Source organism: Pseudochaenichthys georgianus, chromosome 6, assembly GCF_902827115.2.
Source record: "Pseudochaenichthys georgianus chromosome 6, fPseGeo1.2, whole genome shotgun sequence".
Taxonomy (NCBI): domain Eukaryota; kingdom Metazoa; phylum Chordata; class Actinopteri; order Perciformes; family Channichthyidae; genus Pseudochaenichthys; species Pseudochaenichthys georgianus.
Genome location: NC_047508.1, coordinates 930965 through 956915, shown reverse-complemented (window position 1 = coordinate 956915; position 25951 = coordinate 930965). Strand labels below are relative to the sequence as shown.

Genomic DNA, 25951 nt, shown 5'->3' with positions numbered 1-25951 from the left:
AGGGACGACAGACCGCAGCAGGGACGACAGACCGGACGACAGACCGCAGCAGGGACGACAGACCGCAGCAGGGACGACAGACCGGACGACAGACCGCAGCAGGGACGACAGACCGGACTACAGACCGCAGCAGGGACGACAGACCGTAGCAGGGACGACAGACCGGACTACAGACCGCAGCAGGGACGACAGACCGCAGCAGGGACGACAGACCGTAGCAGGGACGACAGACCGCAGCAGGGACGACAGACCGGACTACAGACCGCAGCAGGGACGACAGACCGGACTACAGACCGCAGCAGGGACGACAGACCGTAGCAGGGACGACAGACCGGACTACAGACCGCAGCAGGGACGACAGACCGCAGCAGGGACGACAGACCGTAGCAGGGACGACAGACCGGACTACAGACCGCAGCAGGGACGACAGACCGGACTACAGACCGCAGCAGGGACGACAGACCGTAGCAGGGACGACAGACCGGACTACAGACCGCAGCAGGGACTACAGACCGCAGCAGGGACGACAAACCGCAGCAGGGACGACAGACCGTAGCAGGGACGACAGACCGGACTACAGACCGCAGCAGGGACTACAGACCGCAGCAGGGACGACAAACCGCAGCAGGGACGACAGACCGCAGCAGGGACGACAGACCGTAGCAGGGACGACAGACCGGACTACAGACCGCAGCAGGGACTACAGACCGCAGCAGGGACGACAAACCGCAGCAGGGACGACAGACCGTAGCAGGGACGACAGACCGGACTACAGACCGCAGCAGGGACTACAGACCGCAGCAGGGACGACAAACCGCAGCAGGGACGACAGACCGCAGCAGGGACGACAGACCGTAGCAGGGACGACAGACCGGACTACAGACCGCAGCAGGGACTACAGACCGCAGCAGGGACGACAGACCGCAGCAGGGACGACAGACCGCAGCAGGGACGACAGACCGCAGCAGGGACGACAGACCGGACTACAGACCGTAGCAGGGACGACAGACCGGACTACAGACCGCAGCAGGGACGACAGACCGCAGCAGGGACGACAGACCGCAGCAGGGACGACAGACCGCAGCAGGGACGACAGACCGGACTACAGACCGCAGCAGGGACGACAGACCGTAGCAGGGACGACAGACCGGACTACAGACCGCAGCAGGGACGACAGACCGCAGCAGGGACGACAGACCGTAGCAGGGACGACAGACCGGACTACAGACCGCAGCAGGGACGACAGACCGCAGCAGGGACGACAGACCGTAGCAGGGACGACAGACCGGACTACAGACCGCAGCAGGGACGACAAACCGCAGCAGGGACGACAGACCGGACGACAGACCGGACTACAGACCGCAGCAGGGACGACAGACCGCAGCAGGGACGACAGACCGGACGACAGACCGGACGACAGACCGGACTACAGACCGCAGCAGGGACGACAGACCGGACGACAGACCGCAGCAGGGACGACGGACCGCAGCAGGGACGACAGACCGGACGACAGACCGGACTACAGACCGCAGCAGGGACGACAGACCGCAGCAGGGACGACAGACCGGACGACAGACCGGACTACAGACCGCAGCAGGGACGACAGACCGCAGCAGGGACGACAGACCGCAGCAGGGACGACAGACCGTAGCAGGCACGACAGACCGGACTACAGACCGCAGCAGGGACGACAGACCGGACTACAGACCGTAGCAGGGACGACAGACCGGACTACAGACCGCAGCAGGGACGACAGACCGCAGCAGGGACGACAGACCGGACGACAGACCGGACTACAGACCGCAGCAGGGACGACAGACCGCAGCAGGGACGACAGACCGCAGCAGGGACGACAGACCGGACGACAGACCGCAGCAGGGACGACAGACCGTAGCAGGCACGACAGACCGGACTACAGACCGCAGCAGGGACGACAGACCGGACTACAGACCGTAGCAGGGACGACAGACCGGACTACAGACCGCAGCAGGGACGACAGACCGGACGACAGACCGGACGACAGACCGCAGCAGGGACGACAGACCGGACGACAGACCGCAGCAGGGACGACAGACCGTAGCAGGGACGACAGACCGGACTACAGACCGCAGCAGGGACGACAGACCGCAGCAGGGACGACAGACCGGACGACAGACCGCAGCAGGGACGACAGACCGCAGCAGGGACGACAGACCGGACTACAGACCGTAGCAGGGACGACAGACCGGACTACAGACCGCAGCAGGGACGACAGACCGGACGACAGACCGCAGCAGGGACGACAGACCGTAGCAGGGACGACAGACCGGACTACAGACCGCAGCAGGGACGACAGACCGCAGCAGGGACGACAGACCGCAGCAGGGACGACAGACCGCAGCAGGGACGACAGACCGCAGCAGGGACTACAGACCGCAGCAGGGACGACAGACCGCAGCAGGGACGACAGACCGGACTACAGACCGCAGCAGGGACGACAGACCGTAGCAGGGACGACAGACCGGACGACAGACCGCAGCAGGGACGACAGACCGCAGCAGGGACGACAGACCGGACTACAGACCGGACTACAGACCGTAGCAGGGACGACAGACCGGACGACAGACCGCAGCAGGGACGACAGACCGCAGCAGGGACGACAGACCGCAGCAGGGACGACAGACCGCAGCAGGGACGACAGACCGCAGCAGGGACCTGCTGAAGGTGTCTGAACACCTCTGCCTGCTGACCTGCACACACCCTGAGAACACGGCCATCAGGCCCAGGAGCCTCGTGTGCCCTTTAGAGGATCTGCACACACTCTCCTGTCTAAAACAAAAGGGCAGGGCTCCTGGGCTCCTGGTGCCTCTGTGCCTATATGGTATATATTCTCCCCAGTCGATGATGATGATGATGATGATGATGATGAAGAAGAAGAAGAAGAAGAAGAAGAAGAAGAAGAAGAAGAAGAAGGCTGAACAGGAAGTGTGATGGCTCCGCCTCCCAGAGGGTACGACTTTGACGACTACTTCTGTTTTAAGCAGAAACTAAAGTAACTCATGTCTTTAAAAAGACCTTCTAATAATTCTGGATACAACATTTGGTTTCACTTCCTTTTTTTATCAGTATTTAATATTATATTTAAGTAACTGGACTGGCTGGTGTCTGAGCTGTCAGGATGTGTATTTGTAAACACTTGTTTATATTATTGAATGACATATGTGCATAAGGTCAACTTCGTAATCATACAACACACAACGATGTGGCTGAGTGTTTATTGGACACAAATAAATAATGAATACTCCTGATCAGTTAAATGGTGATTGTGTGGTTTAGTTGAATGTAAAATGCTGCGTTAGAAAGGCTGACTAAAGTGTATGATCCAATGTTACACCAATCTTCTGCATCGAGTGCAGGTCCACATGTGAGCTATGACTGTATGACTGTAGCAGCGGGCGGGTACATGTGATAAGTGCATGTGCAGCGGCGAGAGGCTACATTGACATTACATTGCATTTAGCTGACGCTTTTATCCAAAGCGACTTACAATAAGTACATTCGACCAGGAAGACACAACCTTGAGGAAAACAGAATCATATAAGTACATCAGGTTTCATAGAGCCAATCATTTCAAGTGCTACTCAACTGGCTTTAGATAAGCCAGTCCTTTATTAGAATATAAGTGCTCTGTTAGCAGTTCTTTGTTAGTCATTCTATCGCTCAAAGTGGAGTCGAAAGAGATGAGTTTTCAGTCTGCGCCTAGCAACACGTTGAATATGATGAAGTGGAATCTTTCAACAAAGAGAAATCAAAGCATCATTGAATCTGATAACATATGAACAGAAATGAAGTAGGTGAGATTCAAATGGCCAAGGTTTAAAGAGACTGGCATCTAATGATCACATGTCAGCAGAGCGAGCATGAGTTACAAGGTGCTAGCTGAGTGGGGGGGAGCAGGCGGGAGAAGTGAGGGGTCTGGAGCATTCCAGGTGAGTCAGTATGTATGAGACGAGGCGCACAGGTGCACATTCCTTCAGAGGAGGTGTGAGGAGGACACACAGGAAGGTAAGGCTGGAGTGTCAGAACAAATGGTCCTAAAGAAAGAAGTACCTGAGACCCGCCTGGGACAGAGAATGTTCAATACCCGTTTCAACATTTCAAAGAATTGCTCATGCTATTGTGGCATGCTAAGGAAGATAATATAAGACGTTATTTATCATAAAGTAAATGAGTGTGTCAGAGTTACTAAAGATACAATACATGTCATGTCCATTTAAGTGGTTCAAGAAACAAAGATTTACAAATAATGAATGTGGGAAGACCAGGACTAGGGGCGCTCTTTGTGGAGAGCAGGAGAATGAGAGATGCAACCAAACAGAAGGTGACATTCCAAAGGATTGTGTATTTATGAACTTCCAAGAGAGGAAGACTATCGAGACATGTGCACATAAAGGACAGGTTACCAGCATGAACTTTAGCCCATGCAAAAACTATTACAAAAACACAAAGACTGATGTAAAGGGGGGGGGGGGGGGGGGGGCAGAATAAGTATTACTAGGGACATCTTGTCAGGACCCAGCTTTTTGACTATCACACCTAGTTCCAATAAAACCCCTCGCGGTGCATCACCGTCGACTCCCTCTAGGTGGTGGTAAGCGGCCAACCGGAGGATCTTTAGAAGAAGCGGGGTCAAAGCTTTTGTTTCCATTTCCGGGTCAACGATATCCTTCACAAACAGTCGAAATGTTGACCCGACTGCCTCGGCTTGGGGTCTCTTTGCCCCGGTTACTGTGTAATCCCCCGGCTCGGTTCGTCTCCCAGTCGAAACCCAGTGGTTCTGCCGGGACGGCCTCAGTGACGGAGCTGCACCCCCCGGAGGAGAAGAGCGGACACGGCGAGGTCAGCCCGTATGTCAAGGTGAGTTCTCCCAGTGGTACCGACAGTACCGGAGCTAACTGAGCAACCCTGTCTCCTTTAGCTAGAAACGTATTTTCTCCCACGTTACGTTTGTTATGATCGTATCTCAAATACGTTTATTTTCTACATATCTTCTAATAATAATAATAATAATAATAATACATTTATTTTGGGGGGCGCCTTTCATAACACCCAAGGACACCTACAGGGTTACAGATTTACAATTTTACCTTACAAATTAAAACAGTGGATGTAGCGAAGCATCAGCTGGGTAAGACAAGATAACCAGGACACTGACTACAGAAGGACACAGAAGGACACCGGGTAGCCTACAGGTTATAGGGAAAACGAACAGGTGGGTTTTGAATGTTGTTATGGAATCAGACTTCTTTCTAGAAGCATATTTTCTTCCACGTTACGTTTGTTATGAACGTATCTTAAATACGTTTATTTTCTACATATCTTTTCCATTTATTGTCTTGCTTATAATAATGATAATAGTCATTTATAAATATCATTTTAGAGCACACATTTGAAATCGAGAATCGGGCTCGAGTTATGGTTAAATTAAAATCAGTAGGCGAGGCTGTAATCTTGCCAGCTGTTCCTCTCATGAGCGAGGCAGAACATAATAGTTTGAACATGCCAAAAAGCTGCTGTGTCGTTTATTGCTCCTCAAACATTAAAACAAATCCAGAGTTACGTGTTTCTGTACTTCCTCTAAGAATAAAGGACAGTAGAAGACAGAGGCGCGGGAAGGTATTTTAAGTGGGGGTGCTGAGGTGCTGGTAAAGTGCTTCTTTTTTTTTACGAGTGGGGAGCGGACCTCACCTCCTCTAGGGGGGTCCGGGGGCATGCTCCCCCGGGAAGATTTGTTTTTAAATATTGAAGTTAAAAGCATCAATCTGGTGCACTTTGAGAGCAACATGAAGAGATCTATGGATACATCTCTCAACACCCAGATGAAACACAACTGTAAGCAGATGTTCTTTTTCTTTATGGATATTTTACAAATCACTCCCCTTTCAAACTGTATTCTTGTTTTACTGCCATATAGTATTTCATAACTGTGTTTTCTTTATTCTCTTATTTGTTTTATAACTATATTGATCATATGAAGGTGTGCCGTGGAAATAATCTTTTGAATAATTTGTGACCAAACCGTTTGAGACCCACTGAGATAACTTAGACTAAAGTGAACTATCTAAACACTCAGAGAGTCCTTTAGCTCACCTGAGCCTCTCAGTCTGAGAGGAGAGCTCTCCTCCAGCTTGTTGTGGAACCAACAGCTCCGTATGTCCGTTAGTGCAGCTAGCTAACCAGATGCTAACAACACGGTCCCTGCTGCTGGCACCGGTCCCTCTCTCTCTCTCCCTCTCCCCCTCTCTCCCCTCTCTCCCTCTCCCCCTCTCTCCCTCTCCCCCTCTCTCCCTCTCTCACACACACTAAATGCGCTATGTCCACGCGCGCGCACACACACACACACACACACACACACAATTTGTATTGTATTATTGAATGAGAGGTTCCAGGTTGTTGTGTTTAATATTCATGAGAATATTTGTCATTGTTCAAATGATAATAAACATTAGCATAAAGCATATTTGTCCACTCATATGTTGATAAGAGTATTACAAATTTGAAAAATATTCCTCTAAGGTACATTTAGAACAGATACAAAATGTGCGATTAACTATTTTAATGGACTGACAGCCCTAGTTTATATATATATATATATATATATATATATATATATATATATCTATGGCTGGGACTACGAAAAGGGGGTGAAAAGGTTCTCATCAACTAATTTGAGTTCCGGCTGTTTTTGGTGTGAACGCAACATTTCGGAACTAAAGTAGGAAAAGTACTGCGGTGTGAACGCGCCTATTGTGCAGATTGGTCCATTTCAGAATAATATATATGATATGTTTTATAATGATTGATCATGAAAGTGTTCTCCAAGCTGGTGGAGGTGCAGCTAGTCTGAAGTACTTTGTAGACTGCAGGGTAGCTGGTGAAGGTGCAGCTAGTCTGAAGTACTTTGTAGACTGCAGGGTAGCTGGTGGATTTACTCCAGGTGGAACTAAAGTCTGATTCAACACTTGATTATATTTCACACCATTCATCCAGATCTGTGAAGTAACTAAAGGTATTAAATACATGTAGAGGAGTAGAAGTACACCATGTACCTCTGAATTGTAGTGGAGTAGAAGTACAACGTAAAGTACTTGAGTAAATGTACTCACTGCTTTTAGCTTCTGACATACACTGTGGATGAAGTGCATAAGAAACTGAAAGTGCTATCATATACTAATGGTTTTATATAAATGTAGCACATTATCTTGTCTAAACAGAGGTGTAAGAATATTCTGATTATTTACTCAAGTGAAAGTAGCAATACTACATTTTACAAGTACTTTATTACAAGTAAAAGTCCTGCATTCAAAATTTTTATTTCCCTTTCTTTAGTAAAAGTTTAAAAGTCTTAGCATTAGAAACTACTTTAAATACCAAAAGAAAAAGTATAGTGTTTCCCACAGAATTTGATTCTATTTGTGCGGAATATTAAACGTCGCTACAGCTTTAAACTGAATCATCAGGAATGTAGAAAGAAAGATGTCTAATAAATCAATGTGGTGTTTTTACTTGTAATATTAATAATGTACTTTACATTATCACAATAATGTTGCAATGGATTATGTGTAATATTCCCACTTAAAGTGTGCACTCCAACAAGTCTGCAGAAAGTGGACACACACAGATGTTCTTGTCTCCTTCTCTAAATGGTACTGGTTTGGAATGCTCCTAAGTAGAGTGTGACTTTGTGAGGATATTGACGAACGCCTAAACCACACTTTCGTAACTCGTATGACATTGGTTGAGATGATAAGTCAAATATAAAAAAGTGTCAGATATTGAGGTCCTTCAGATAAATGGGGTGATACTTATGAAATCACAATTCCTCTATTCTCCCACAATGGGGACATTTGCATTCCTAGAGCAGATAAAGTGAGGAGAATAGACCTAAATATTATAATAAGTATGCACACTTTATTCACACACTCAGTGAAAAAACAACACCCTATTGTAAATACATTGAGGATCCAATGAAGCGTGAATTGCACAAGGGTATATTTAAGAAAGTGTTATTTATATTTACAGGCCGTGTTGTGTGATGCATTCTGAATGTGTGTGCTGTGTGTGATGCCTCTCTTATGTAATTGTCAGAACCCAGACTACCATGGCTTCTCCCGGGACCCCGTGGTGGACGAGTGGAACATGAGAGTGGGCTTCTTCTTCGGCATCTCAGTGGCTCTTGTTATTGGAGGAACATTTATCCACTATTTACCAGACCATGGGTAATGTAGCACGTGATAAAAGCTCACTCGTGGTTTCTTACTTACTCGGGCTGTTAGGATGTGTTGGTGGCCTTCGGTCCAAAGCGACCACCCAGCAGTCACGCTGGGATTATTGCTCTGAATGTATAGAGTTATTAAAGTTGTGTTCTCTTGTGTTTGTGTGTGTAGCATGCGGGAGTGGGCCAGGAGGGAGGCGGAGCGGGTGGTCCTGCAGAGAGAGCAGGAGGGTGCTCCTCTGTTGAGCGAGTACTACTTCGACCCAGAAAAGATTGTTCTCCCCAGCTCTGGAGAGCAGTAGGATCAAGCATCCTCCTCCTCCTGTATTTCATGATAATGTATTTCACTGAGAGAATAAATGATTCTGTATGTAACTGTTGAACTGTGTTATCATCATGTGTGAAAATTACTTCTTAAACAGCATTTAAATGTTTTAGAAAATGAATGAAAGGTTCATCTTCAATGATATATAAGTGTTTGCCGTTGGCTCGGTGCTACAAGCCGCCTGTGATCAGAATTAAAAATAGGTCTGAGGTTTGAAATCCAGCCTTTAATATAACTAACAAACGATTGAATTGATTATTCAACATTGACTAGTTTGAAAATGATACAAAATGCCTCCAGACCGTACGTATTGAGGTAACCATCATCATCACAATGTTTCACAAATGTACCGGTACTTTGGATACGTTATATTTGAATGGAAACACATTTTGATTACGTTCTCGTTAAAAGTCATCTGATCAATAGCTTAATGAATTGCATTATTTAAGCTATACATATCTAGCCACTGAAACAACCTGTAAATATTATAATGGCGACCTTTAACCTATCCTTGCTCCAGCACAACAAAAGCAGGGCACATTGATACACAGAGTTGCACCTGGACACGAAATTCTTGGACACGTCTTATAATGTTTTCCTAGCATTTATAACCAAGACTAGATCCGAATTCAAATCATCTATGCCCTTCAGAGAGTTCCCTCGGTGAAACTGTTAGCAGTATTGTAGATTGTTCATGGGTGACATCGTTAATGTTGATTTTTCAGTGAGTCTTTGAACGCAGCAGAGGTAAATTGCTACAGTGCGCATGCGCGCTGGACTGAAAGCGGAAATCTGGCGCCAAGCTCGAGCACAGCAGCTCATTGAAGTAAACGGTTGTTCCTGCAGCAACTACTCCGCACTGCGGTTAAAGCAGGCCGAACTATCTGTACATGTGTTCACACAGTTTAGAGGTGTGTGGAAGCTAACCCGGAGTACTGAGACGTGACTGCGGGTTCTGCTGCTGCTCGGAGACCATGACTTCACTCACTCTGAAAGGAGTGACGGTGAACTTCCCATTTGTTCCATATGACTGTCAGAAGGACTACATGAGCAAAGTGATCGAGTGTCTTCAGGAGGTAATGAAAGAACTGTGATGGGAGATGTTTCTCAGCTGGACAGGAAGCATCCATACATGCATGTACTGGTCATGTTGCAGTTTACAAAAGGTCCAGCGCTTCACCTGGTCCTCCGTCTGGTTAGTGTGTCCGAAGGTCTTTAATGCGGCTGCCTGTTCATATGCACTGGCTGGTCGTTAGCCGCTGGTGGAAAGTAACACTGCACTTAAAGAGCCTGTGACAGCATCCCAACAACTGTTGTGCAATGAAATATTGGGCTACTAGTAATCTCGAACCGTCAGTTTAAAAAAGAAAAAGCGATACCGTTCCGTTAAATATCAATAATTTCGAACATCGCGGGGAAATTCCTTAGAGGCTTCTCAATACTCAAATGTCCCCTCCTCGACTCCCCTCCTCGAGACTTAGACCCGCCCACAGGAGATGCGAGCGGAGGACCGAGGAGAGAGGAGGGGAAGCAGCAGACGTTTAAAGAAATGAGAACTCCTCTCCTCTGAGCGGTCATATTAAAGCGACGTCCGTTCATTATTACGTGGCAACAGCTGCATCAGCTGTCGAGTGTTTTGTCATATTTTATAATCTCTGTTAGATCAGCTGAACATTGTTCCCCCACATATTTACTTTGAACTCATTGAGAGTGCGGTATAATGAGACAATAACAGGCTACAGATGCGGACACACACACAAATATATTTATATAAATATATACAATTTTTAAAGTATGAGAGCACTCTCATAATAACGTAACACAATCAGAGACTGGATATATCCCCCCCCCCCTCTCTGGTCGCTGAAATGGGGAATTGAAATTACGGGCCAAAAGTTGTATTTGCAAGTATTAAAAGTAAGGGCATCAAACCAACTGAGACCTGTCTGTCCGCGGCATCTGCGCACTGTACAACACACACCTACACACTGTACAACACACACACCTACACACTGTACAACACACACATACACACTGTACAACACACACCTACACACTGTACAACACACACACCTACACACTGTACAACACACACATACACACTGTACAACACACACCTACATACTGTACCACACACACCTACAGCTGCTAAAGCATAATCAGGCTACAGCCGTTGTGTATTTTATTGTGAAGCACTAAATGGTTTTAGAAAAATATGGACTCTTTGTAGATATCTACTAAACTAAAGCAAATAAAGAGAGTAGGCCTGTTATACTGAGTGATATATATTTTACACACTGCTCTGCTTTCTGCAGGACCTCACAGCTGTTCTCACTGTAAACATCGCGTTGCGATGAGAGCAGGTTCTCAAATAATATCCAGGGGATGCATGCAGAGCTGTCATTGGCTGAGATAAATCCGGCCGTGCGTCACGCCTCCACCGTTCCCGGAAATGCATCCGCGGAGGAGCCGTGGAGGAACCATCAGTGTATCCTCGGTTATAGCTCCTCCAGAGAGCCTCCTCGATGCTCGATCCTCGGTCCTCGGTGTGCATTTAGAGAAATGAGACGTCCTTCAAAATGGCGCGCTGAAATTCATTTCCGGGTCACTACCGGAGGACCGAGGAGTCGAGGAGGGGAAATTTGAGTATTGAGAAGCCTCTCTTGACTCATTTTGAAGTTTTGGGGGAAGCCGGAAGTGACGTCAATGCGGGAACGCTTCGAGAGCCAAAGACGGACAAAGTGTGTGTTGTCATGCGTAGAAATGGTGAATTACTGAGATTAGGCTCGTTAATAGCGTTTTAATGAAGCTGACTACAGTATATTCATATCTGTCAGTGCTTTCATGTCAATTCGGCGACATAAACATAAATGATCGTGGTGAAGATGATGATTACATTAGGATTACAAATCGGGAGTGAGAGCTGCTGAATTTCCTCCCGTCGGATGTGATATCAAAACAAATCGATTATTTTTGTGGTTGTAAACTGGATGAAAGTGGATGAAACTACATTTATTAGTGCTTTCATGTCAACGCGGCGAACATATGATACATTAAATGATGAGTGAGGATGATGATTAAAAATCGTTTGTTTGTGCCGGTCTGCATTTCCTGATGAGAAAACAAACCGATGCTTTCTGTAGTTGTAGTACACCAACAACATGGATTAAACGTGTGGTTTTTTTACCACAATGTTGAGGAAATTAATGGATAAAATGCACAGATTATTATTATTATTATTCCCACTCTGATCGGGACACTAGGTCCACGGTTTCCCCGCAGCGAGGCTCCCCCCGTTGACAATTTACGTGGGCTGGGTGCAGTGGCGGACTGGCCATCGGGACGAATCCCGATGGGCCGGTGTTATGCCGTAGGTTGAAGCCTTGCCGTGGATTGAAGCCCTGTTCGCGGGGACGCGCAAAGGTGACGTGATCGCCTGTGTTGAGCGTTCGCCTTATTTTCACCCTTTTCAAAGCTTTTTTCTCTCTTTTTAGTGATATATCAGATTAAACAGCAAACGGCTGAATAAATAATGTGCATACAATTGCGAGGAGGCTCGTTTTAAGGACACGTTTTTCAGATCTGTCACAATCTTCGTATTGGAATACATTTACGTTTTTGAGTGTATAGTCCCACTCTGTTACATTCCTCCTTCCTACAGAACAGACAATGACAGGATAATATGTGATTTGTCAATAGTCCTATTTCTTAAAACCTTCTCTGTTGTTTAAGTGTCTGATAACCACGAATAGTAAGCAATGATATCATATAACAGTAATGATATCAGACACTGTGTTATTTTCAATCAAGCCTAACAAATTATGTGTTCAAACTGGCTTCACTCACTTGAATTGCTCCTTTGAATATAATTTGTATATATCCCTACTCAACACATGTTTGTATTGTAATGCCACTTCTATTTTTTTCAATTGTATTTTAAGGTGACATTGAATGCTTTGAAAGGTGCCCTAAAATCAAGTGTATTATTGATCTTATATCTGTGCCTCTATTACATTACATATCATTTTCTATCACACTATTAATGTTCCTTATTTTAGACTAGCTTAATCCTGGTGTCAATAGGGAAGATCTGCACTGTTCTCTACATAACATGTTCAGAGCAGGTATTTCTCCTGCCAGATATGGAACCCCCCCCCCCCCCCCCTATATCTTTCTCCAGGATAGTCACAGACTCACCAAAATCACACTGGTGCTGGCTGCTCCCCTCTAGTTTGTGCTCACCAAAGCATTTCACTCTGGGCCCAGCAGGTCAAAAACTAAAGAGGGGCTTCAAAATCCGGCAGTGCAGTTGCTAGAGCTGCACCTGAACATGTTATGTAGAGAACAGTGCAGATCTTCCCTATTGACACCAGGATTAACCTAGTCTAAAATAAGGAACATTAATAGTGTGATTGAAAATTAAATGTAATGTAATAGAGGCACAGATACAAGACCAATAATACACTTTATTTTAGGGCACCTTTCAAAGCATTCAATGTCACTTTAAAATACAATTTAAAAAAAAAAAAAAAAAAAAAAAAAAAAGGAGTGGCATTACAATACAAACATGTGTTGAGTAGGGATATATAAAAATGATATTCAAAGGAGCAATTGAAGTGAGTGAAGCCAGTTTGAACACATTATCTTTTAGGCTTGATTGAAAATAACAGTGTCTGACATGATCATGTGATATCATTACTGTTATATCATTGCTTACTATTCGTGGTTATCAGAGAAGGTTTTAAGAAATAGGACTATTGACAAATCACATATTATCCTGTCATTGTCTGTTCTGTAGGAAGGAGGAATGTAACAGAGTGGGACTATACACTCAAAAACGTAAATGTATTCCAATACGAAGATTGTGACAGATCTGAAAAACGTGTCCTTAAAACGAGCCTCCTCGCAATTGTATGCACATTATTTATTCAGCCGTTTGCTGTTTAATCTGATATATCACTAAAAAGAGAGAAAAAAGCTTTGAAAAGGGTGAAAATAAGGCGAACGCTCAACACAGGCGATCACGTCACCTTTGCGCGTCCCCGCGAACAGGGCTTCAATCCACGGCAAGGCTTCAACCTACGGCATAACACCGGTACCGAAGTGGGCCGGTCGGATAAGTCACCAGCACATCCCCCATAGGCGGCGCGTGAGGCTCAGGTTTGAGAAGGCTAAATAACTTCTTTTACCTGACGCTGCCCGCCTCCGGCGTCTATAGAAAAGAGATCCACTCAGTGTGCGGAGTTTAAATCTCTCAAGTCATATTACAGGATAAAGGAAATACAGTTTAAACTGCCGTATGCAGAGAAGACGCCGACGTGTCGCACTTATCATTCATATTACATCATCAATCAGATCATCGATCATATAATATCATAATATATCATATATTTCCTGATCTGAGTCAGCTTCTCCAGCCTCATCTGGCCGTGCAGCACTCACAGTGTCACAGACTGGATGCAGAAGTATTATTTAACACATTATGTTGACGAAACACTCGAGACAAATGTAATTAAAGTCAGATCCACTCGTGTCTTAGACGTGAACGCGCTCTCAGCTGGAGAGAGAAACCCTGGCTTGATTTACCGAGTTGATAACCAGCGTCGTAGGACCGCTTAGCGAGATCTCGTTTGTTAGTTTGTTGTTGTTAGTTTGTTTGTTACTCAAACATATCCAGGGTCTGTTGAACTGGCTTCGTAGTACAGGGCACAGGTGGCTAGCAGCGCTAATGTCAAAGACACAGACATTATACATTATATTTGTATTTTACCAGGATGCAGTGACACAAATATTTACATTTACTATCTACAGCACCCGCCGCCCCTGACATCCCCACTCCCCCCGTTGACAGCTTACTAGCGGTACCGAAGTGGGCCGGTCGAGAGTCCCGGGATGATTTGTAGTCCCAGTCCACCACTGGCTACATGACCGTATGATCGCCCATATTGACGCACCTCATTCCTAAACTTCTAACAGATACAACATAAACCGATCCTTCAGCCTCATGAGCTCTCAGACACGTTCAACATGAACCTGTCATCGCTGTCTGAGCGTGCTGCTGTGTGCGCCGTCGTGCGTTTACATCTGACTGTATATATATAAAGGTTTACATGCAGATGCTGGGATCCTGGACGGTGCAGCTGGAGCGCTGTGCCCGCAATGACGTCACATCATTTGGCGGGACTTGAAGAATCCAGAGAAGATCCAGAAAATGGTCAACATTGAGATTAATGGTTATCAAAGTACAAATATCCAAAATCAGTTCAGTAACGCTTTTCAAGGGGACGATATGTACTCAAAGTGATGGGCTTGGATGATGGGGGAAACCGTGTCACAGGCTCTTTAAGTACCAGTTTGAGATACTTTACTTTAGTGTTTACAGTTGTTGATACTGTGTACTTCTACTCCACTACAGTTCAGAGGTAAATGTTGTACTTTTCCGCCTCTACATGTATTTAATACCTTTAGTTCCTTCACAGATCTGGATGAATGATGGTAAATCTAATCAAGTGTTGAATCAGACTTTAGTTCCACCTGGAGTAAATCCACCAGCTACCCTGCAGTCTACAAAGTACTTCAGACTAGCTGCACCTCCACCAGCTACCCTGCAGTCTACAAAGTACTTCAGACTAGCTGCACCTCCACCAGCTACCCTGCAGTCTACAAAGTACTTCAGACTAGCTGCACCTTCACCAGCTACCCTGCAGTCTACAAAGTACTTCAGACTAGCTGCACCTTCACCAGCTACCCTGCAGTCTACAAAGTACTTCAGACTAGCTGCACCTTCACCAGCTACCCTGCAGTCTACAAAGTACTTCAGACTAGCTGCACCTTCACCAGCTACCCTGCAGTCTACAAAGTACTTCAGACTAGCTGCACCTTCACCAGCTACCCTGCAGTCTACAAAGTACTTCAGACTAGCTGCACCTCCACCAGCTACCCTGCAGTCTACAAAGTACTTCAGACTAGCTGCACCTTCACCAGCTACCCTGCAGTCTACAAAGTACTTCAGACTAGCTCCCACCTTCACCAGCTACCCTGCAGTCTACAAGTACTTCAGACTAGCTGCACCTTCACCAGCTACCCTGCAGTCTACAAAGTACTTCAGACTAGCTGCACCTTCACCAGCTACCCTGCAGTCTACAAAGTACTTCAGACTAGCTGCACCTCCACCAGCTACCCTGCAGTCTACAAAGTACTTCAGACTAGCTGCACCTTCACCAGCTACCCTGCAGTCTACAAAGTACTTCAGACTAGCTGCACCTTCACCAGCTACCCTGCAGTCTACAAAGTACTTCAGACTAGCTGCACCTTCACCAGCTACCCTGCAGTCTACAAAGTACTTCAGACTAGCTGCACCTTCACCAGCTACCCTGCAGTCTACAAAGTACTTCAGACTAGCTGCACCTCCACCAGCTACCCTGCAGTCTACAAAGTACTTCAGACTAGCTGCACCTCCACCAGCTACCCTGCAGTCTACAAAGTACTTCAGACTAGCTGCACCTTCACCAGCTACCCTGCAGTCTACAAAGTACTTCAGACTAGCTGCACCTTCACCAGCTACCCTGCAGTCTACAAAGTACTTCAGACTAGCTGCACCTTCACCAGCTACCCTGCAGTCTACAAAGTACTTCAGACTAGCTGCACCTCCACCAGCTACCCTGCAGTCTACAAAGTACTTCAGACTAGCTGCACCTTCACCAGCTACCCTGCAGTCTACAAAGTACTTCAGACTAGCTGCACCTTCACCAGCTACCCTGCAGTCTACAAAGTACTTCAGACTAGCTGCACCTTCACCAGCTACCCTGCAGTCTACCAAGTACTTCAGACTAGCTGCACCTTCACCAGCTTTGAGAACACTTTCATGATCAATCATTATAAAACATATCATATATATTATTCTGAAATGGACCAATCTGCACAACGACTACTTTCACTGTCTTTCACTATATTTAGATGAGAGTACTTTCTACTTTCACTTGAGGAACATTTTGAATGCAGGACTTTTACTGAAACAGAGTATTCCTACACTGTGGTACTTCTACTTTTACTCAAGTTCAAGTACTTCTCCCATCTCTGTCTTAACCCTTAACATAGGGTTACTCCTAAAAACAATCCAATAATTCCTACGCCCTATGCAGAGTCTGAGATGTGCCTCCTGGTGGATTGACGTGATGTTGCTGAAGCATTGTTCAGACTCAGGTAACATCAGAGATAACAACATGTTTCTCTCTCTCAGAAGGCCAATGGGGTTCTGGAGAGTCCGACAGGCACCGGTAAAACTCTGTGCCTGCTCTGTGCCACCCTGGCCTGGAGGGAGCGCTTCAAGGACACCATCTCTGCCCGCAAGGTCACAGAGAGGCTGAAAGGAGAGGAGATGTTCTCCAACACCCCGCTGTCCTCCTGGGGGACGGCTGCCACAGACGGAGACACGCCAAGTACGTTCAGTTCAAGTGTTCCACTGCCTGTGTTCTTCTTGAATGATGTGAAATAAGAAAGCTTTATTGTGTAGCACTTTGCACACAGCAGGTGCAGCGCAGAGTGCTCACATCACAAACACACACAACACAAGAAGTCCACTTCAGGGCAAACGTTAAAACGTTGTTGCACACATGCAGCATAACAACACAATATTACAAGGGATCCAAGGACGTAAAACATGTGATAAGAAAAGGAAAATACAACAAATAATGATCCCTCTCGGTAAATGGAGAGATAAGACATCATTATTAAATACAATAAAATATTAAAACCTATAAAATAAATAAAAGAATAATGAAAAAAAAGACATTTCAAGATTAAAAGGCCAATTTAAGGTCGTCAATAAACCTATAAAGTCAATTATTATTAACCTTATTAAAATAAATAATAAGGAATAAGACCAATTTAAAGGGGGTGTCTAATCTAAATACAAGCTTCTTCAGCTGTTGTTCAAATGCAATGGGACTTGATGTTAGTTATTGTACACGGCTCCCGAGACGCTGCGGCGACCCACTCTGAAGCCGCCCACTCTAGCACGTTCCAAACGGGCACGGCACTGCTTCTAATCATTGAAGTCTCATATGATCCAAAGGGTGGGGGTGTGGTGGATGCTGAGCCCGCCCTGCTGCAGCTCTCCATGCAGCTGATGCAGCAGGGTGGGGGTGTGGTGGATGCTGAGCCCGCCCTGCTGCAGCTCTCCATGCAGCTGATGCAGCAGGGTGGGGGTGTGGTGGATGCTGAGCCCGCCCTGCTGCAGCTCTCCATGCAGCTGATGCAGCAGGGTGGGGGTGTGGTGGATGCTGAGCCCGCCCTGCTGCAGCTCTCCATGCAGCTGATGCAGCAGGGTGGGGGTGTGGTGGATGCTGAGCCCGCCCTGCTGCAGCTCTCCATGCAGCTGATGCAGAGATGCAGCAGCTGACATGACTCTGGAATGTAACGGATGTGTGTTTTTATTGTTCCTCAGCCCACTACACCGATGTTCCCAAGATCATTTACGCATCCAGGACACACTCTCAGCTGGCGCAGGTTATCAAGGAGCTAAAGAACACTTCCTACAAGTAAACTATTCCATTTGTTAGAAGTATATTGTTTATGCATGAATAATGCAACATGTGTGGATGCTTCTTTAGTCACTTCAGAAACAACATTTAGAGGCAGGTGAGCTTCTGGATATGATTTGATATTAAAGATAAGACGATGACGTGGAACGGAGCATGATGCCTTCGTATTGTGCCCAGACTGTGCACGGAGAGTCGTTGCTTGAAGCATCCTGAAAGATAGCATGCCTCTCAGGCGGACTCAGAAGTCAGCAGGACAGCGGGCACAGGAAGGGGTCAACGGCCTCATGCTGCTGGTCATCAGGGGAACACCAAGCTGGTTCTTTAAATACGTTACTGGGCTTTTTTATCAAGATTTGTTAGAAAGGTTTTGAACTTTGGGGAAGTGTGGCTTCTTAACACATGATTACTGTAATGTATTTGTTATTTAGTATTTACTGAGAGCAACATGAGAGAAGCCAGGTCTCAGGCGTGGGTCGTAGTCCTTTGTACGTTCAGAATCCGCTGAGAGCCCGAACCCACTGCTGTGGTTCTTTGGATGATCTGCTATGGTCTCTAACACATTTGAGATATGTGACGGTGACCGAAAGTGTCACTGCTCATACAGCTGAATGTGCCGAGTGTGCTCCATGCTGCAGGGCTCCTTGAAAGGAGGTCCTTGGTCTCAATGGGATTTCACCTGGGTAAATAAAGGTTTTGAATGATCAACGTCACCATTATGTGTGTTTCTGCTGATTCAGGCCAAAGGTGTGTGTTCTGGGATCCAGAGAGCAGCTGTGTATCAACCCCGAAGTCATGAAGCAGCAGAGCAACCATGTTAAGGTATGGAAAGCATCACATCCTGTTGTTGGAGGACATTCAGATGGTCAGGGCGCACTGTCAGCTGCAGCGTCTGGAGGATGCAGGCACGACCCCGACTTCTCCCGCCTCCTTGTCCATACTTTCAAACTCATTCGTGTTCATTCTAAGCACCAACAGGACATTATCTTTCTCTAATGAAATCAGAAGGAAGGAAGCATCCTAAAAAGGAACTGCTGGGTTTATATGAATGAGCTGATGCAGCAGTCCATGTCGATATGGCACAAAGCACTTCTACAGATTTCACTATACTTTTTGCTTTGCTTTGCTTTCAGGTCCATTCGTGCAGAGCCAAAGTTTCCACCAGATCGTGTGTCTACTACAATAACGTGGAAGGTAACGTTCAATATTCATACCTGCTAGAGCTAGCTTACATGCAGTAGAGAGCAGTGACACAGGCTCCATGCACTACATGCACTAGGAACCCCAACTAAAAGCAAGCTTTGAGTGGCGCGTAAGCATTCTGTCTTCCAATCCACACTGATTAGTCCTCTGCAGACGTCTTAAAGCCCGGTCTCTGGGAAGCTGCATGCTAACGGGCCTGCACCAGAGGGACTGACAGCGGTCCCTCACTGAGCCAGAAGAGATGCCATGTTGGCTCCAACAGTATTAACGTATCCAGTCATTGGTGTTCTATCCCCACCCAGCAGCAGGTGGGATGTCCTGCCTGGAGAAGCACCACACACTTGGTGAGCGCTGTCTCACATTTCCTTCACTCAGTGTGGACTGGTGCACTTGGTAGAGGTGAAGTGCACCAGTACTGGTGGAAGCTACCAGTAGGTCGACCATATAGCTTGAGCATCGTTACATCCAGCTGTTCCCAGCTGTGATGGGTTTATCATGGCAATCGCACAACACCTTTTGTAAAAGGCCTCCTCTTCTTCTCTTCTGCCCTTAGAGAAGAGCACGGACAAAGAGCTGGTGAACTCAGTCCTCGACGTGGAAGACTTGGTGAAATTCGGCAACAAACAGAGGTGTGTGTCACACACTGCTCGTGTGTGTCGCTAACACGTGTGTGCTTTATGGGAGTCCAATCAACAACATGGTTTTAGTTGGTCTTGGATTGTAGGACAGCAACATATCATTTTGAAATATTATGAATTAGTCATCCGATATATTAGACCTTAAATAATTAGGAAATGATGTATTGTAATTATTTTCATCTGTAAAGAGTTTATAATCTTTGTAAAGACAGTTAGCTTTGTTAACGCCTTGCAGCGTTTTGATTACTGATGCGTCCGTGTTCTCCTATCTCCCGTGCTGCTGAAAGGCCTCTGTTAGGAACGTACGCACACTTTCACTCACAAATTCACTTTTTTAAAATCCTTCCTGAGGCAAAGTATGTCACTGGTTCAGGCGATGTGATGTGAAAGCAGTCACAGTCTTAGCTAGTTGTTATCAATAAGCGTAACACAAAAGGACTTGAGAAGTTAAATGAAGAACGTGGCCCTTCCTGTCCTGCAGTGAATCGTCAGCAGTAAGAGAGAGGATGACGGCATCCATCACAACATCTGAACCAGAGACACAGAATGATTTCTCCCTGCTTGGTTATATTTGAATTCACTCAGTGTTTAATTTAAATAATATTACTACTTTTCATTTGTTCAAGGGCGATTGAGTAACCGTGATTCTGCTGAGTTATCACGTCGCCTGTAATGTGGACAAAGCCCTAGGTATTGCACGCAGTGTCTACATTTCAGCTGAACGTAGAACGTGTGTGTGCAGGGTCTGTCCCTACTACCTGTCCCGGTCCCTGAAGCAGCAGGCAGACATTGTGTTCACGCCGTACAACTACCTGCTGGACCCAAAGGTGAGCGCTCGCAGAGCACGCACCAGACGGCTGGAGGCGGAGGACTGAGATGACTTCGTGTCACTCATGTCATTATACAGTTCAGGAGCAGGAACCCACATTGAGCCTTTAGCACTACACATCAGCACGGGTACCCTTTATATACCTGCTTCATACAAAACAGAATATACCACACCTTCTTTCCTATCTAGGTAATCATCCTGTCATGTCCTGCTTTGCCGTAGTATTCAGTGAAATCATTACATGCTGGTGTTTTGTTCTCTCGCTCTGTTCCACAGAGCCGCAGAGCGCACAACATCGAGCTGAACGGAGCGGTGGTCATCTTCGATGAAGCTCACAATGTGGTGAGACTCTTCCTCCACATTCAGCTGTTCTGAAGGGGGGGGGGGGTGTGTGTGTGTGTGTGTGTGTGTGTGTGTGTGTGTGTGTGTGTGTGTGTGTGTGTGTGTGTGTGTGTGTGTGTGTGTGTGTGTGTGTGTGTGTGTGTGTGTGTGTGTGTGTGTGTGTGTGTGTGTGTGTGTGTGTGTGTGTGTGTGTGTGTGTGTGTGTGTGTGTGTGTGTGTGTGTGTGTGTGTGTGTGTGTGTGTGTGTGTGTGTGTGTGTGGCCTGCTGTCAGAGCGCCCCGCCTGTTCCAGAGACATGTCCGGCCCTGTATCTAAAACACTAGAACCTTCTCCAACATCTCTGTCAGCTCTGTAACCTACCAACGTAGATAACGCTCAGACGCTCTTGTTGTGCATACAGATAGAGACGAGAGGGGTACACATGTTTACCTCGTCTACTTGATAATAATTACCATCACTGTGCGTCAAGTTGTTTGTTTGGAAAATTACAAAATACTTTTTTTTTCAGAAACTGTTAAACTCACAAGCACAGCTGCAGCCAGTCTCCACCTCTAATTTAAAGGGGACCTATCATGCTATATTTGAAAAATATATTGTAGGGCCATACCTATACAAAACATATCTCTGAAGTCTGTTGCTTAAAATACCAAACAGATCACCCATTGTAGCCATGCCTCATACCCCTCTATTTCAGCCCTGTTCCAAAAAGGCTGATTCTGTGACCGTAGCTTTATATGGAACAGCTGCTGCTAGCCACGCCCCTTTGTAGCGTCACGCAGCTCTCCCCTGCTAAGAGAGTTTTCTACCGGGAGAAAGTCAGCTCAACGCTGCCGTGATTAAATACCATATTATGTTCCAAACACTTTAAGCATTATTTCTGAAACAGGATGGAGCTCAAGCGTTTCTCTCTCGCAGGGTTTACCGCAAGCACATTACGTTACACATATTCTCTGCAGTACAGCGTTAGCTCTGAGTGTTAGCATGCTTGCTAATGTAAACACACAGCATATTACTCCCAAAACATGCCACGCATTGTTCTTTCTTAAGTGTTTACCGATAGAACAGTGCCATGATATATACCAACTTTACCCTAAGTGCCCCTGCAGACATCCTGCTGAATGCACAGACACACAGCTGCTGCGAGAGGGGATTCAGCTCGACCACTGTATATGGAGACGATAGGTCGGGACGTGTCACGTGTGCCACATTTGACCAATGACGTCCAAATCCTGGACCAGCTCATTTGCACCCCGTTTTGTTTTTAGAGATGTGGGTAAGGAGGAAAAGAGAGAGGGCTGTATGTTCTGAAACGTTGTGAGTCTCCTTACACACCGGGGACACACATTTATGTATAACAGACATCAAAAAGTGCATGTTGGTATATGGCACACCACAGTGGAAGTACACAACATAACCATCTGATGCTTTATTTTAAAACATAAAATATGTTTTGTTTTATTTGACTGAGGGGGGTTGCAGACTTGATCTAGGATGACGAACAACGTGGTCCTGCTGGAGGTGCGTCCCTGGGCAGAGAGTCACCACACTGTGTCTGTGTTGCAGGAGAAGACGTGTGAAGAGTCCACGTCCTTTGACCTGACTCCGTACGATGTGGCCTCCGCCATCACTGCTGTGGACCGGCTGCTGGCGGAGCAGGCCAAAGAGGCCAGCCATGGAGACACTGTCAGTGACTTCAACGTGGAGTCCCTCAACGCTGGTCCGTTTTATTTGTCCCACCCACTGAGGATGCACACTTTCAAATGTTAACAAAGTACATGTACTTACAGAGGGGTATCTTTTTGCTTCAGGTTTCAAATTGGAATTATCTACCATTGCTAAAATTAAACGTAAGTGAAGTTACCACACTCATCTCATGCACTCGATGTGGCTGTTAGTCAGTGCTGTGGGATTGTTACCAACGGTTCTGTCTGCTCTGACAGAGATACTGCTGGATCTGGAAGCCGTTATCGATTCCTATGATGTTCCAAATGAAGGAGGCATCACAAAACCTGGACTGTAAGTGAAGGTGTGAAAGGAGAGAGTAAGAATCAGCACTGTCTGTCAGTGGATCAGTCCTTCTGTGTTCTCCGTCCTGATGGCGCAGGTCATCAGTTATGATGTCAAATAGCACAAACAAATTCATTGTTATTATTACATTTGTTTAAAATCTAGTGGTGTTAAGTAACTAAGTATATTTACTAAACTACTATACTTAAGTACAATTTGTTTCTACTTTGTACTTCTATTTCACCACAGTTCAGAGGTAAATGGTGTACCTTTTCTCCACTACATGTATTTATACCTTTAGTTACTTTACAGATCTGGATTAATGATGTGAAATATAATCACGTCTTAAAGGGGACCTATCTTGCAAAATGCACTTTGTGATGTCTTTTATACATGAATGTGTGTCCCCGGTGTGTCGGGGAACTCACGCAGCGTCAGGAAATAAAACCCTCTCTCTTTTCCTCCGTACCCAAATCTCTAAAAACGGGGAACAACAGAGCTGATTCAGATTTGCGTCCGATATGACGTAATATCTGAAGTGTGGACCCACGGGCCAATCAGAAACGTTGCTATCAGAAACAATGCCTGACTGTTTTGGACGTAATATGTGGTGTTTACATTAGCATGGCTAACACTCAGAGCTAACCTGTACTGCACAGAGCATGTGTGTGAAGAAGCAGGATCTCACCTTGTGGTGTAATCGGCAAGAGTGAAAGCCTTTATTATTACTTCTGCTCCATCCATCCTTGATCTAATAATCCTTGCGTTTCATCACCGCAGCATTTTAGACAGTATCTGCCAGGTTCCGCATGAGCCGCTTATTTTAATTTTTTTTCAGTAAAAAAAACAAAAAGCTTAATTTTTTGATTTAGCCTTTATTTATACAGGTGAACATCTCATTCTCAAGAGAGCTGTGTATACCCAGAATCAGCACTTTTGGAACAGGAAGAGAAATAGAGCGATATGAGGCATGGCTAGAATGGGTGACCTTCATAGACATGCTATTGCATTATAGGTGACCTTTAAATCAGACTTGAGTTCCACCTGGAGTGAATCCACCAGCTACCCTGCAGTCTACAAAGTCCTTCAGACTAGCTGCACCTCCACCAGCTACCCTGCAGTCTACAAAGTCCTTCAGACTAGCTGCACCTTCACCAGCTACCCTGCAGTCTACAAAGTCCTTCAGACTAGCTGCACCTTCACCAGCTACCCTGCAGTCTACAAAGTACTTCAGACTAGCTGCACCTTCACCAGCTACCCTGCAGTCTACAAAGTACTTCAGACTAGCTGCACCTCCACCAGCTACCCTGCAGTCTACAAAGTACTTCAGACTAGCTGCTCCTTCACCAGCTACCCTGCAGTCTACAAAGTCCTTCAGACTAGCTGCACCTTCACCAGCTACCCTGCAGTCTACAAAGTACTTCAGACTAGCTGCTCCTTCACCAGCTACCCTGCAGTCTACAAAGTACTTCAGACTAGCTGCACCTCCACCAGCTACCCTGCAGTCTACAAAGTACTTCAGACTAGCTGCACCTCCACCAGCTACCCTGCAGTCTACAAAGTACTTCAGACTAGCTGCTCCTTCACCAGCTACCCTGCAGTCTACAAAGTCCTTCAGACTAGCTGCACCTCCACCAGCTACCCTGCAGTCTACAAAGTACTTCAGACTAGCTGCTCCTTCACCAGCTACCCTGCAGTCTACAAAGTCCTTCAGACTAGCTGCACCTTCACCAGCTACCCTGCAGTCTACAAAGTCCTTCAGACTAGCTGCACCTTCACCAGCTACCCTGCAGTCTACAAAGTACTTCAGACTAGCTGCACCTTCACCAGCTACCCTGCAGTCTACAAAGTACTTCAGACTAGCTGCACCTCCACCAGCTACCCTGCAGTCTACAAAGTACTTCAGACTAGCTGCTCCTTCACCAGCTACCCTGCAGTCTACAAAGTCCTTCAGACTAGCTGCACCTTCACCAGCTACCCTGCAGTCTACAAAGTACTTCAGACTAGCTGCACCTTCACCAGCTACCCTGCAGTCTACCAAGTACTTCAGACTAGCTGCACCTTCACCAGCTTTGAGAACACTTTCATGATCAATCATTATAAAACATATCATATATATTATTCTGAAATGGACCAATCTGCACAACGACTACTTTTACTGTCTTTCACTATATTTAGATGAGAGTACTTTTCTACTTTTACTTGAGGAATATTTTGAATGCAGGACTTTTACTTTTACCTAAGTACAAGATCTGAGTACTTCTCCCACCTCTGACAACATGTCAAATGTCTTCAGTTATCTCGGTTTCTGGATTGTAATGAAGTGTCCTCTGTCCAGCTTCATCTATGAGCTGCTGGAGAGAGCCCACCTGACCTACAGCTCCAAGACGGCTGTGCAGGACGCTCTGGAGCAGATCACTGGATACCTTGCAGGACGTCAGTACGGCTTCATCACTTTCTATTGTTGAACACTTGTCACTTGATTTACCTTCCGTTTTCTGCTGTCCACCGTGTGATGGACATTTTGTAGATGTTTCATTTCCATTCACACAGAAGTAAGAGGTCTAGACCTTCAGCTGTATATATCACACACGCCCCGTTTCTGTGACGATGCAGAATAATGTGTGTATTCATTTGTATCACTTCTGTTGTATCCTCAGAGCCGGGGGTGTTTGTGAACACAAGTGGACTGCAGCAGCTGACTAACATCATACAGGTGTGCTACATGGTGGAGTTATAGTAACGGTTCTAGAATACACTTTTCACTCTGTATTCCTGAGAGCGAGATGCTCCTGAGATGCTAGGCTAATGTTT

At 46.2% G+C, this 25951-nt stretch overlaps 2 protein-coding genes across 2 annotated transcripts in view; both read left to right on the top strand.

The window, feature by feature from the left end:
- Positions 1–4671: 4671 nt before the first annotated feature.
- Positions 4672–8637, top strand: ndufb11 (NADH:ubiquinone oxidoreductase subunit B11). Its single transcript, XM_034085366.2, has 3 exons — positions 4672–4896; positions 8128–8258; positions 8427–8637. Exons 1-3 carry the CDS (start codon positions 4723–4725, stop codon positions 8554–8556), a joined length of 435 nt encoding a protein of 144 aa, XP_033941257.1. The 5' UTR covers positions 4672–4722; the 3' UTR covers positions 8557–8637.
- Positions 8638–9365: 728 nt separating this feature from the next.
- rtel1 (regulator of telomere elongation helicase 1) overlaps positions 9366–25951 on the top strand; it is a 94333-nt gene continuing 77747 nt past the window's right edge. The window contains 13 exon segments of the mRNA XM_034086080.1: positions 9366–9655; positions 16819–17017; positions 18025–18118; positions 18859–18940; positions 19252–19312; positions 19875–19950; positions 20702–20786; positions 21065–21130; positions 22694–22847; positions 22939–22977; positions 23071–23146; positions 25476–25573; positions 25798–25853. Coding sequence (XP_033941971.1) covers positions 9554–9655; positions 16819–17017; positions 18025–18118; positions 18859–18940; positions 19252–19312; positions 19875–19950; positions 20702–20786; positions 21065–21130; positions 22694–22847; positions 22939–22977; positions 23071–23146; positions 25476–25573; positions 25798–25853 — 1188 coding nt within the window. The 5' untranslated portion in view covers positions 9366–9553.

What these genes read in the sequence shown, in the direction of transcription:
- ndufb11 (XM_034085366.2), top strand. Translation starts at nt 4,723, where the DNA reads ATGTTGACCCGACTGCCTCGGCTTGGGGTCTCTTTGCCCCGGTTACTG. An exon ending in AGGTCAGCCCGTATGTCAAG is followed by an intron (nt 4,897 to 8,127) that starts GTGAGTTCTCCC and finishes TGTAATTGTCAG; the next exon opens with AACCCAGACTACCATGGCTT. An exon ending in CACTATTTACCAGACCATGG is followed by an intron (nt 8,259 to 8,426) that starts GTAATGTAGCAC and finishes TTGTGTGTGTAG; the next exon opens with CATGCGGGAGTGGGCCAGGA.